The sequence below is a fragment of the Sciurus vulgaris genome, assembly GCF_902686455.1.
Source record: "Sciurus vulgaris genome assembly, chromosome: 8".
NCBI lineage: Eukaryota > Metazoa > Chordata > Mammalia > Rodentia > Sciuridae > Sciurus > Sciurus vulgaris.
Window position 1 is genome coordinate 12,130,962 of NC_136468.1, and position 13,351 is coordinate 12,144,312.

At 38.1% G+C, this 13,351-nt stretch overlaps 1 protein-coding gene and 1 pseudogene across 2 annotated transcripts; both read right to left on the minus strand.

Annotated features, from left to right (window-relative positions):
• Nucleotides 1-3,902: 3,902 nt before the first annotated feature.
• Nucleotides 3,903-4,821, minus strand: LOC306668056 (olfactory receptor-like protein OLF3; annotated as a pseudogene). The gene has a single exon. The product of its transcript is annotated as an olfactory receptor-like protein OLF3 (transcript).
• A 7,226-nt stretch (nucleotides 4,822-12,047) lies between these two features.
• On the minus strand, nucleotides 12,048-12,983 carry LOC306668052 (olfactory receptor 2F1-like; the record flags this gene model as incomplete). Its single annotated transcript, XM_079151087.1, has 1 exon — nucleotides 12,048-12,983. One exon carries the CDS (start codon nucleotides 12,981-12,983, stop codon nucleotides 12,048-12,050), a length of 936 nt encoding a protein of 311 aa, XP_079007213.1.
• Between the last annotated feature and the right edge of the window lie 368 nt (nucleotides 12,984-13,351).

Genomic DNA, 13,351 nt, shown 5'->3' on the forward strand with positions numbered 1-13,351 from the left:
AATAATTAGATTGTGGAACCAACCTAGATGCCCTTCAACAGATGAATGGATAAAGAAACTGTGGTATACATACACGATGGAATATTATTCAGCCATAAAGAAGAATAACATTATGGCATTTGCAGGTAAATAGATGGAATTGAAGAATATCATGCTAAGTGAAATAAACCAATCCCCAAAAAAACAAAGGTTGAATGTTTTCCCTGATAAGTGGATGATGATATATAATGGGGGTGGGAGGGTGGGGGTGAGAGAAGAATGGAGGAACTTTAGATTACATAGAGGGAAATGAGAGGGGGGAGTGGGCAGGGGTATAAAAAATGGTGGAGTAAGACAGACGGTATTATCCTATGTATACATATATATATATTGTTACATGAATGGTGTGAATGTATATCATGCACAACCATAGAAACCAAAAGTTGTACGCCATTTTGTACATTGAAGCAAAATGCAGTCTGTAAAAAAATTTTTTTAAATGCCTTTCTTAGTACATATTTATATAGTATCCTATAAAAATATAATTAAGAAAGCAGAAAGAAATTTTAACTAGCTTTTAAAATTTGAAATAATTTTACATCATGTAATTATTACATGAAAGAAAAGTCTTTGGTCAGTAACAATCAGTTCTCTTATTCTTTCACTCAGCAATGTTTACAGATTCACTATTACACACCATATACTTCATTAGGCAATAGGTCTACAGGATACAAAAGATGTAGTCTTTGCCCTCCAAATATCATGTCTAATGTGCAAAGAGATATTCCAACAAGTTTGAAAGCCAAAGATAGAGATTCTTTTTCCACTGGAAAGGCATAGTAAATCAAAAAATTGTGATTTTAGGTAGGAATTAAATTTTTAAATATATTTTTGCATTAGCTATATTTCCGTAGGACACACATGTTGAAGAATAGGAGACCATCAAGAATAAATGAGAGGAAGCTGGTCCAGTGGTGAATGGTTTTGTTGCTTTCAGAAGTTTCTTTAAGCAATCACCATGTCAGCTAACATAGATGTTTCTCTTTTTTCATACAACAAAGATCGGGGATCTAAACTTATCCAAAAAGCTAAATAGGCACCATTTGTACCTGCCAGAATGGCAGGTTTTGCAGTTATGGTCACATGTGGGTTTTACAAATTGGAGAACAGGAGAGATGCTAAAATGTCCATTCACCTGATCCATGTGCTTGGCAGCCAAGGCCTTGTTGTAGAAGCAATGACTCTCCAATTGGTCATTCCATGTATCAGGAATTCTGGGCAAAACATAAACCTTGGAAGAAAAGATGCTGTCTTGGTCTTGTTGGAAGTGCTTATTTTTGTTAGACATATCAAGGTCATATGTTTATTTCAAAAATAAATCATTTGAGTGGTATTTTGAATAATGACTTCTTTTCTTACAGTATTGATTTGCTCAGTGTCCAAATTATTAGTGACTAATTCACTGACCAGGTCATTCAGGGAAGTCAAGTTAACACAAAATAAATACATCACCCACATACACTTGATAGCATTACAACAGTCGCCTTCTTAAATGCTTATGACAGAAATTACTTCTAAAGAAGACAGCAGACCAGTCCTGACATACTCCCCATTTGCTACAGAATATAACACACAAGCTTTGGATCTTTGGTAGGAATCCTATTGAACGTTTTTCTGCTTGCCTCATGAACTGATCTAAGAAATTCAGTTGTTTAGTGTTAGTTGACTCTTGAAGAACTCTTTCACAAAAGTGCATGAAGTATAACTTATAAATCTTCCCACAACTGAGTGTGTCTGTGTGTGTGTGTATGTGTGCGTATGAGGGTGTCTTTAAACCATACCTGGAAAGCTTACAACAGAATTGCATAGAAATAGAATTTATTTCAGAATCATCCTTGTAAATATGAGAATGACTTAATTACGGATTCTATGTTAGCCCTTTCATAATTGCAGAATTATATTTTTGTTGTTGTATTAGAATAATTTTTAATGTCATCTTGAACTAGAAATGCGTATCTTAAGTGCTGATAGAAAGATAAATGAAGAACACTTTTTTATCGTGTGCAGTGTGTTTATTTTCTCTGTAAGATTTAAAGGGTTAAACAAATTACCTAAAATGGAAGCAATTAATAGTTTATAAGCAAGCAGGTCTGCTCAGACATTATACATAATCTTTGATAAACTACAGAAAATGTTAGTGCATTCTGTGTAAAATTTGCTTGTCTAATCTGAACTTACTTTCCATGGTAATAACATGGTATATGCATTGTTATCAATTTAAATGAACACATAAAAAAAGAATAAATGAGGAAGCTTAAGAATTATCCCATGAAGAAATTAAACATTAAAAGAAGGCCTCGTTTGGTTGTGGTGGTACATGGCTATAATCCCAGGTCCTTGGGAAGCTGAGGCAGACGGTTTGGTAAATTCAAGGTCAGTATGGGAAATTTAGCAAAAACCTGTTTCAAGAAATAAAAAGGGCTGCCCGTGTAGCTCAGTAGTACAGCACTTGCCCAGCGTGCGTGAGAACCTGTGTTCACTCTTCAGTACTACAAACATGAAGGAGACAGAGAAAGAGAGCAAGAAGGAGAAAGCATAGTTAGCTTGGTGAGATCAGATCAAAGTTTCCCTTCATCTTCTGCAAAAGTGAAATGGATCCTTCTAGAAGCTTCTCCTATTTTTTCAAGTTTTTAAAAATGGTATTATTAATAAGTTAATGGCTGCCAAATTTTGTTTCATGATCAATATTGCCACGTCTTCATTGTAAAACACACACACACACACACACACACACACACACACACACATTTTATGGAAATTTAAGTTTGCATAAATTCTTTTGGATAATGTAATTTTTTCCCCACAAATTCACTTAACCTACATCACAGTTTAAAGGCCAGAAAAAGGATGTCTTATTTACAAATTCTGAACAGTGCAGTTTATTTTTACAAATACATTTAGAAGTATTGTTATAAAAATAAAGTAAGCATGTCACATATGTTACACAGCTTATTTATAATCAGTATAGAATTCTCTTTGCAGGAATGGTCAGACCCCAGAAAGTATCTCAAAATGTCCAAATTGATTGCAGCTGTGATTTCTGGAAGTCATTTCAAAGGGGAAGCAAACTTATGTGGCACACATTAGGAAGATTAGTGCATCTCTCAATTTTCTGATAATTCAGAGCCTTCAGAGGAGTGGGAAAAGTAACAGAGCCTTGTAATTCATGATGGGGACAGAGGTTGGCGTAGCTAAAGAGAACGATGCCTTTGAGACTTCGGCCGCGTGGCAGGCATTTTAGACCAGTTATGTCTAATATTTGTAACTTCTCTGGAAGCAAAACACTGTTTTCCCATTTAACCAAAAAAAGAGAAAAAAGAAAAAAGAAAAACTCAGCCATAAAAATGCTTCAATAAGGTGCCAGATAGCACAGGTAGTGAGAGGCTGAACAAGAATCAAAACTCAGGTCTGTTGGATACGTCTGGGAATCTTCCTTTAGACTTTGACACATAAAAAAGAGAAAAATAGGCAGAAGAAACCCAAAACTGACTGCATACCCAAGAGAAGACATTCTACACAGAGGCCACCTCAGGGATAACCGACACATAAATCATCAGGAATTGGTGTATGTGAGGAAATTTATTAACCATGTGAACGTTTTGACCACAGACATCTGATCATAACAGACTTTCTTGGTGTAAGCACGGGCGTTCTGTCTATGTTTACTTTATCCCTTGTTTGATTTTTAAATATTTTTTATTTGTCCTAATTATTGTACATGACAGTAGAATGCATTTATACCTTTTGATAAATCATGCATAAATGGAGTGTGATTCATCATTTTTCTGATTGTACATGTTGTAGGATTACATTGGTCATGCCATGATTTTAATCACAGGTCTTAACCCTTTATCTGAATTTCTCTAGAAGTGTCCAGAGTGCAGCCATAACTTCCTTATTCCTCAAGCTGTAGATCAAGGGGTTTAGCACAGGTGCCACCACAGCATAAAACAGAGCAACCATCTTCTCCTTCTCCACCGAGGAGGCAGAGCGCGGGCCCAGGTAGGTGAAGATGGTGGCCCCGAAGCACATGCACACCACAGTGAGGTGGGAGGCGCAGGTCCCGAAGGCTTTGCGACGTCCCTGAGCAGAAGGAATGCGCAGAATGGCAGAGACTATACGAGCGTATGAGAACAGAACCAAGGAACAGGGAAGCATGATGACCAGGAATCCTGAGAGGGCCACCATGACCTGGTTGAAGGAGATGTCCACACAGGCTAGCCGAAGCACAGCCAGGGTCTCACAGGCAAAGTGGTTAATGACATTGCTACACAGTGGAAGTCGGAAGGTGATGATTGTTTCCATCAGTGAATTTGAGAAACCAGCCACCAAGCAGCCAGCAGCCAGTCCCAGGCACATCCCTCCATGCATGATGACTGTGTAGTGCAGGGGGTGGCACACAGCCACATAGCGGTCATAGGCCATGGCTCCCAGCAGGAAGAACTCAGAACCACCCAATGCCAGGGAGCTGCAGAGCTGGAGCAAACAACTGAAGAATGGGATGCACTTGTGGGCTGAGAGCAAGTGGGCCAACATTTGTGGCACCACACTATTTCCATAACAAAGGTCCACGAGGGACAGGACGCTGAGGAAGAAGTACATGGGAGTCTGAAGCCTGCTATCCAGTCTGATCAGAAGAATAATGAGAGAATTCCCCACAGTGATCACCACGTACATGGCCAGGATCAGAACAAAGAGGAAAATCTGGGTGCCCCAGTCATTGGACAGCCCCAGCAGGAAGAACTCACTCACCCGTGTCAGGTTGTTCATGTCCCCACCCATTACCTTCAGGACTGGAGAGGCGGTGGGCAGACCGCTCTGAGAGCCTGCCCTTCTGAACTTAGAGCTCGTCCGAGCTCTGCCTGAACACTTCCATGCTGAGAAGCATGGTAGAACCCGGCTGTGCAACTAAAAAGCAAGGAGGAAAAAAAAAAAACATATTCTCAAAATCAATTTATTGCAATATAACTTCTCCCAAAAAATGCTCTTAAATGGGAAAAGGGAAATAATGAAGTTAATTAAGACTATTCAATTTTGTGGTTATTATAGGGAATGGTTCCTGTTTTTTGCAGTAGGCAAGTTTTGGATCCACATGAATATTTTTCCAGTTCTAAATGATGTCTAGTATCATTTAGCCTCTTTTAGTTCACTGGGTTTCCCCTCTAGAACTATCAGACATAACCCAACTTACCCCTCTATGGTGGTATTACACCCATGATATCCTGAATATTTAAATTATCTTATAAACTTTGTTATTAAGCAAAGTTGAGTCTATTTTTTAAACTAGAGTATCCTTCTTTTTACTTTAGAGTATTAAGTGCAGAGTTTCCTCCCTGCCTACCTCACACCAGTGGTCTGGTTGGTCCAACCAACTCAACAGGGCAAACTTTAAGAATCAGGTATCACATAAAGGAAAGTATGCGTAACTTCTAAAATAAATCTCATGTCCCCCAAGATGAATTTAATGAAGTGTTTCATGGTGCCAGTACTTTAATACTTAATAATACTTTCTTAAGGAAGGTTTTCTAGAATTTGGGTCTATCATAGTGGAATCCCTGCTCAAAATAGCAGAAGGACAAAGGGACAGAAGTTAGAAGGGTGAGAATTTCAGAACATTCACATACACAATTTTTTCCTTCACTTATTTTACTGAAAACCCCAAATTCCTAACCAAAAGAGAGACTTAAAAACACTTAGCTAAGGTACACCTATGGAATTACTGAATTATCTCAACACGAGCTTGATTTTTCTTCTTCAGTTGTTAGAGCATATCTGTGTTGTAAAGGATAGTACAAAGGACCAGGAAGAAGTGGTGCATGTGGGCCAGAGGGTGCGTGAAGAAGCCTGGTGGGCGCTGCTCTTGTGTCCTCAGCTCAGCCCCCGTCAAGTTCGTTGTCATTTTTGCACTGCCCTCTCATGTATCCTCTTTATCCCAGAATACTTAGAGAATGAACACCAAGTCCACCTGGTTACAGTGCTTGAGACAAATTTTCATTTTAAATAGAGTTAGAAGATCTGTGTCACTGGGTCATTTTCCTGCAGCACAAACATTCTATTTTCATTTTAAAAGACCCTTTCAATCAGGTTGGTGATGTATGGATAAACAGGTATTCCCCTAAAACTGCAGTGTATCAACTTTCACATTATTAAATCAGGAGAGTGGCCTAATAGATCCCTTTCCCAGAGGTTTAAGTACATAGTTAGGTAATAATAATAAAAATGAAAAAAAAAAAATAGTGAATGAATACACAAGTGGAAATAACCTTGAAAGGTAAGAATATTTTTTAAAAATATGCTCCAACTAAACAACCTATCCAGTATATAAATGTAGACCCTGGGACCTAGAGATGTACCTTATATTCTAACCAGTCTAGATGGGCAATTGTGGGAAGTTAGACAGAGATGCTACTTTAAAGAATTGTTCCCCAGAAATTTAGTGTGGGCAAACAATAGTTGGTCTCTTAGAGAGTCGTCTTTCCACTGACCTCAGCGAAGCAAAGGCCTCTAGGCCAGACTGGCAGGGACCAAAGCTGTGAATCTGTAGCTGATTGGTTAGAAGGCTCGAGCCCATCACAGGTTGGGAACTCTTAAGTTGCTCAGAGGGTTCTGGCTCCCTCATTAAAATATCTAGAACATAGTGTCTTTGGACATATTTATATTAGAGAACAATTATATCAAGCCATCAAACCCTTAGTCTTAAAGAATACAGTACAGCAATGGATTTCAGGAAACTGGATTCATGACCCATGTTGAATAAGAGTCAAGAAACAAAAAATATTCTCAACTCACCTTTAGAGAGTGGAGAAGGCCGTCTGTGCCTTCTAAGGATGGCGAGGTTGGGGACATTTGGAATTTTGAAGACAGTGCAGCTGGAACAGGCAACTTTCTCAAACTTTAGGAAGGGGATCTCGAGGGACCAATTATGTTGTTTATCAGATTCCTTTTCTTTTCCCTTCCCCTCCATCTGGTCACTTCTACTCCTAACATTCTAACCTAGCTTTCAACTTTGCAAGTAGAAGTTTGGCTTCCTTGTCCCTGGGGCACAGCCAGGAGCGCACCAAACTTTAATTTCTCCAGGGAATGACATCTGTTTTCAGTAGTTCCACTTTGGAGAGTGAATGACTTCTCCCACTTGATGAGCATGCTACTTTTCTATTCCAGTTCACACATGTCCATGTTCCTCCAAGCAAGAGCTCCTGGTCCAGGCAATCAAAAGACCGCTGGGATGCTCTGTGTGCATAATTTGATGTGAGCATGAGAAGTATATGTTCTCCCTCCAGTTCCTAGTGAGATACTTACTTCTGGGCTGCTCTCTATGTTTGGAATTCTATTACCACATCCTACAAACTTTCAGGACTTGCACCTTTCCCTTTCCTTCAAGAAAGACATACCTTGTCCTGGCTCATAACTTAGAAATTTTAGTTCTCGGATTTTTTTCATAAAATTGTCATCATCTTTTATGAAAAACATTCATAGTGAGAATGGTAAGGCTTGTGCAGTAAAGTCTGTATAATTGCAATGCATCTCTCTCTCCCCTTCCCCAAGCATGAGAGGGGAGATGTCCACGGTGTACTCTGCTTGCAGAGCTAGGAAACCTGACTCCTCGTACCTTCTCTCTGGCTTGTGCTGCACCACATGGCAATGACATCTCTCCCACTAAGGGTCTAGAACCACTTTCTAAGAACGATTCATCTGTGTGTAGAACGGTGCCTGTGTGAGCTGCAGAGAGGGGTGCAAAGGAGCCCCTTCAGTCCCACCTGAAAAGGAGAAGGAAGAAGAGAGAAGATGAATGGGGAGGGGAGGGGAGAAGAAAAAACAAGAAAAAGTTATTTTCAAGCTCTCACAATGTTGCTGAAGCCTGTCATAAAACATATTTTCCTTATTTTCTCTTTACTTTGTGGATTCATTATCTTATTTCTTATTCTTTTATCATTATTTATATGAATGTAGGCGGGAACAGATGTACACTTATTTGTAAAGGGTACTTTCTCACATTTAGATATTAGGAATTAATTTTCCTTTATAGTGTACAACAGAGAAAAAATTCTTTTTCCTATTAGTCTAGACATTTTCCCCAAGCTCATTTATTTTGTATTGCACATTTTCCTAAATTTATTTGAACCACAAATTTTTGCCATACTAGATTCTCATATACAGGAGTTTTCATTTATGGCTTCATTTTGATTCATCGATGCATTTGTCTTTATCAATACCAATACCAGGGTTTTAATTGCAATTACTTTATAACATGCTCTGATATATTAGGATAGTCATTCTCTCATTTTATTTCACTTCTTTCTAAAACAGAAAAAAATCTTTTGATTATTCTCGTTTGATATTTTTCTATTTCACATGAAGTTTCAAATCAACCTAATTAGTGTGATGTTCAAAAATGTGTGATAGATATGGATCATTATTGCCTTGAATTCAACTATTCACTTGAGCAAAGCAGATTTTTCAAATATTAAATATTCTACATCTGGAAGCAGATATCATTCCACTTATATTAGTTCTTCTTTTATGTCAGTCTTTAACTAGAGTTTCTCATTAAGGTCTTTCATATATATTATTAGATTTACTTTTTTTATATAGTTCATGCTGCTATTGTAAGTGGAAATTTTTTTCTTTTACTTTTTATAATCTGTTGTTGCCACAGTGTAGAAATACTACTGATTTAATTGCACCCAGTCACTTTGCTAGTTTCTCATTATTACCAATAATTTGTTTATTGAACATCTTCAGTATTTTCAAATATATGATCATATGAATTGTTCTCTATGACTGAGACTATTCACTATCCAACAGAATCCAATGTCCCCCATCTTTGTTCCAAGTTTCAATACAGTACATGGCATTTCACAGCCTCCTTTATAGCCCAGGTGAAAGTATTACACTGTTTAGACAGCTGACATGCAGAAGATCCTTGAGAAGAAAACCATATTTATTGTTGCAAGCACTGTGCCAGAGGGGTTGATTTTACTCAGAACTAGGCCTACACTACCTGACTCATTGTCTAATCTCATTCCCAAAAGTAATAAGAATGTGAATTACAACATTATACTTAATGAATAGTCGATAGATGCATTCTTTAGGATCAGGAAAAAGAGAAGATACCCACTCTCATAGCTGCAGTTTGATAAGATACTGGCCTGTGCAATAAAATAAGAAAATAATATGTGTAAAGATCATAATGAGAACTATCACTATTTATAGATGGTATAATTATCATCTCAGAAAAATTGTTCAACAATCAATTAATTTTAATGAGAGAACTAGATATAAGACTACCTTATAGAAATCAGTAGCACTGGGCTGGGGAGATAGATCAGTTGGTAAAGTGCTTGCCTTGCAAACACAAGGCCCTGGGTTCGATCCCCAGCACCGCAAAATCAGTAGCATTTCTGTACACCAGCAATAACCAATTAGAAAAATAAAATTAAGTGCCATTTATAACGACAACACAAATTATGAAGTATTTTGGAACTGCTTAACAGAAGATGTCCATGACTTCTAATGAAAGCACTTTGACAAAACTTTCATTCCTCCCAATATCTTTTATTTACCTTTTTTCTATTTTATTTTAATAGCAATCAACACCATCGAAGTATACCTTACTTATTTCTTATATTTCTTGTATGCTCCCTTTAAGCAGCATGCAAGCTCCCTAAGGGAGCTCTTCACAATTTTTACCTTTCACTATTGTATCCCCAACACCCAGAAGAGTGCCTGACCTGTAATAAGCATTTCACAAATATTTGTGAATGAATATGGAGGAAATGTTAGTACTCTAAATAAAACATTAAAGATTTTTAATGACTATAAAGACATTTTATGCTTTAGATTTGATAATGTAATACTATGAAGATGTCACTTCGAAAGTAATGTTCAAACTCCATGCAAACCCAATCAAAACCTCAGGTGGACTTCTAGGGGAACTAACAAAATTACACAAAAATGTAAGTGGGATAAACCACTCTGCTAATAGCTGAATTAGCTTTAAAAATATTAATTCCCCCATCTTATTTAACATACTGCATACTATGTGTGAAGACTTACCACAAAACCAAAATATTTTTAAAAATGAATAAAATATCGCATTGCGTAAGAGTGAACAAAATAACAAACAGAAAAGAATAAAGATCTCAAGACAGATTCTTAAGTATGTAAACTTAATAATATGTATTAACAATACTACAAATGGATGAAAGAACTGACTAGTTAATAAAAAAAAGGTGTGCATGGAAAAATGTCACTGGATCTGTATTTAACAACGTATGCAAAGTGCATGTCAGATGTGCCAAAAAAACTAAAAGATAAAGCTAAAAATATGATGTCTGTGACTTAGCCACAGGAATTTGCTTTAGAAAAACAAAACTTCAAAGTACAAATCACAGGCAAAAAAAAAAAAAGTGATAAATTTGATTAAAGCAATATGAAGTCTTTCTTTTAGACAAAGAATTCCATGGACTGAATTAATGGTGAGATGGCAGATTGGAGGTATGTATTTCCAATAGCTCTAACAGACACTAGTATCTATTATATATATATATATATATATATATACATTTGCATATATATATATAATGGCATTAGGGCTAATGTAAAATTTGGTAGAGAAAAGGAACATGCTGTGTATTAGCAGTGGAAACCAATGACTAACAATTTGATTCATATAGTAAATATTTGTATGTGCCTACTATTTTACAGGCACTAATCTATATATCTGGCACACAATAGTAAACAAAACAGAATCCTGCCCTCTGGGGTAAAGGTCAGAGGCAGACATTTAAAAAATGAGTTAATAGTCAGGAGAGATATATAGCAGGGCGAGAGGGAAAGGAAGTGGAGGTCAGGGAGGACACTTTTAGTAACAAATAGGGCAGTCCTGTTAACCTCAGTAACAGGTGTCGCTGGATGAAGAATTGACAGACACGATGGTGGAGTTTGCATGAATTGGGGTTGGAAAAACATGCAGAGTGGGGGTGAGGGCAGGTGAGAATCAGGAGCTGAGTCCACGACAACACATTCCTACTACTTGTTAGTGTAGCACAAAGTAAAATAATTTTATGTATTTTAAGCTGAAAAAACATTCAAAATATGCCAAATATTGGTGTGTGGTTGTAGCTGTATCAAGAACACTTGCACATTGAAGTACAAGTGCAGAGTTTAAAGTCAGTCTGCAAAACATTATTATGAGCTAGCGACTCAATTCCTTTGTGTAGCTTCAGGACCTTAAGTGAATAATCACAGGGTGTTGGGGATTTGGGTGCCATTACCAAGAATAACAACTGGATCAGCAGACTAATAGACTAACAATATGTATGGATTTTAAAATATTAAGTTGAGTGGGAAAATGAATATGTAGAATGCAATAAAAATGTCACACATTAAAGTCTATATGTAATATATATAAATATTTGGGTATGTGTGAGTGTGTACTCTAAAAAACATAATTATTACATTAAATGCATTAGAATACTTGTCCAAAAGGCAAGAAAGAAACAGGAGTGAAAATGAGATAAAAATAACTATTTTTTAAAATTAATGAGGACCTGTGTAAGTGCTTGTGTTTCTGTGTACAAGGAGATTTTTAAAACTTATTCTCTAACACCCTAAGTCTCAATATAGACTGTCTTTATAGATTTCATTAAAGACAACTAAAATAGTAAAGGATGTGTCAATCAATGAATTATCCAATCAGCAGGAATTTAATAGCATTGTCAAGGAACCAGGAATAAAATGTAATTACATGCAACCCTTGCTGTCTAAAAGTTGGAAATCTAACTGGAGAACAGAAACAGGCTCTGCTTTAACAACCGAAGGGCCCTTTGATATTTGCCACATGTTTAATCATGGAGTGACACATAGTTAAGACTGTAATGTGGAGAGCCAGGCTATGAAACTGTGATCCACGTTTTTCAGGAGGAAAAAAAAATCCACAGTCATCATTTACCCTTTGTCTGGATTATCTTTGGACAGTTGGAGGGAAGGAGAAATCCTTTGAATCTTTACCTTTTTTCATTAAATTTTCCCACTACTCTTCCTAAGGCACCAATCACATCCTTGTTCCTTAAGCTGTAGATTAAGGGGTTAAGCATCGGGGTCACTACCGCATAGAAGAGGGCAACCATCTTCTCCTGTTCTGCCGAGGAGCCGCCCACGGGTCTCATGTACGTGAAGATGGCTGTTCCAAAGCACATGGAAACCACAGTGAGGTGGGAGGCGCAGGTCCCAAAGGCCTTGCGGCGACCCTGGGTAGAGCGGATATGCAGAATGGTAGCAACTATGTGAACATAGGAGAACAGTACCAGGAAGCAGGGCAGCATGATCACCAGGAAGCCGGAGATGGCCACCATGACCTTGTTGAAGGAGATGTCCACACAGGTCAGCCTCAGCACAGCCAACATCTCACAGGCGAAGTGATTAATGACATTACGACACAAGGGTAACTGGAAGATGATGATCGTTTGCATCAGTGAATTCGAGAGACCAGCCGCCAAGCAGCCAGCAGCCAGTCCCAGGCACAGCCCTCCATGCATGATGACTGTGTAGTGCAGGGGGTGGAACACGGCCACGTAGCGGTCATAGGCCATGGCTCCCAGCAGGAAGAACTCTGTGCTGCCCATTGCTAGGGAGATGTACAGCTGGAATACACAGCTGTGAAATGGGATGGACTTCCGGGAAGACAGGAAGTGAACAAGCATCTGTGGCACAGTGCTGTTGGTGTAGCAGATGTCCACCAGAGACAGGACACTAAGGAAGAAGTACATGGGCGTGTGGAGCCTGCTGTCCAGCCTGATAAGGAGGATGATGAGGGTGTTCCCCAGAACAGTCACCAGATACATGGCCAGGAAGAGGACAAAGAGGGAGACCTGAGTCTCCCAATCCCTGGATAGTCCCTGCAGGATGAACTCACTCACCCATGTCTGGTTTTCCCCACCCATGAGCCTCAGAGGACCAACCCCAAGTTACAAATCAGACTCTAACCAAACCTTATCTCATTCCTCAAGTGGGGAAGATTTTATTCACCTGATGGACATTTGAATCTAAAAGATTAACTGTAAAACGTGACTCTCTTTTTGACATCTCATTCCCAATCATGGATTTGGCTCATGTCTCTGTTGGATATCCCTCTGTCACTTCTGATTGCCTCCAAATCCACAGTGAAATGACCCAGCAGTTATGAACACTTTCAAAACAGCATACCTTTTTACCTCTGGATTCTCTAACTACAAAAATATGATACTCAATTTGCATCCTTTTATAATTAGAAATTTGGGAGTTCAACTTAGAAAATAACAAACTTACATAG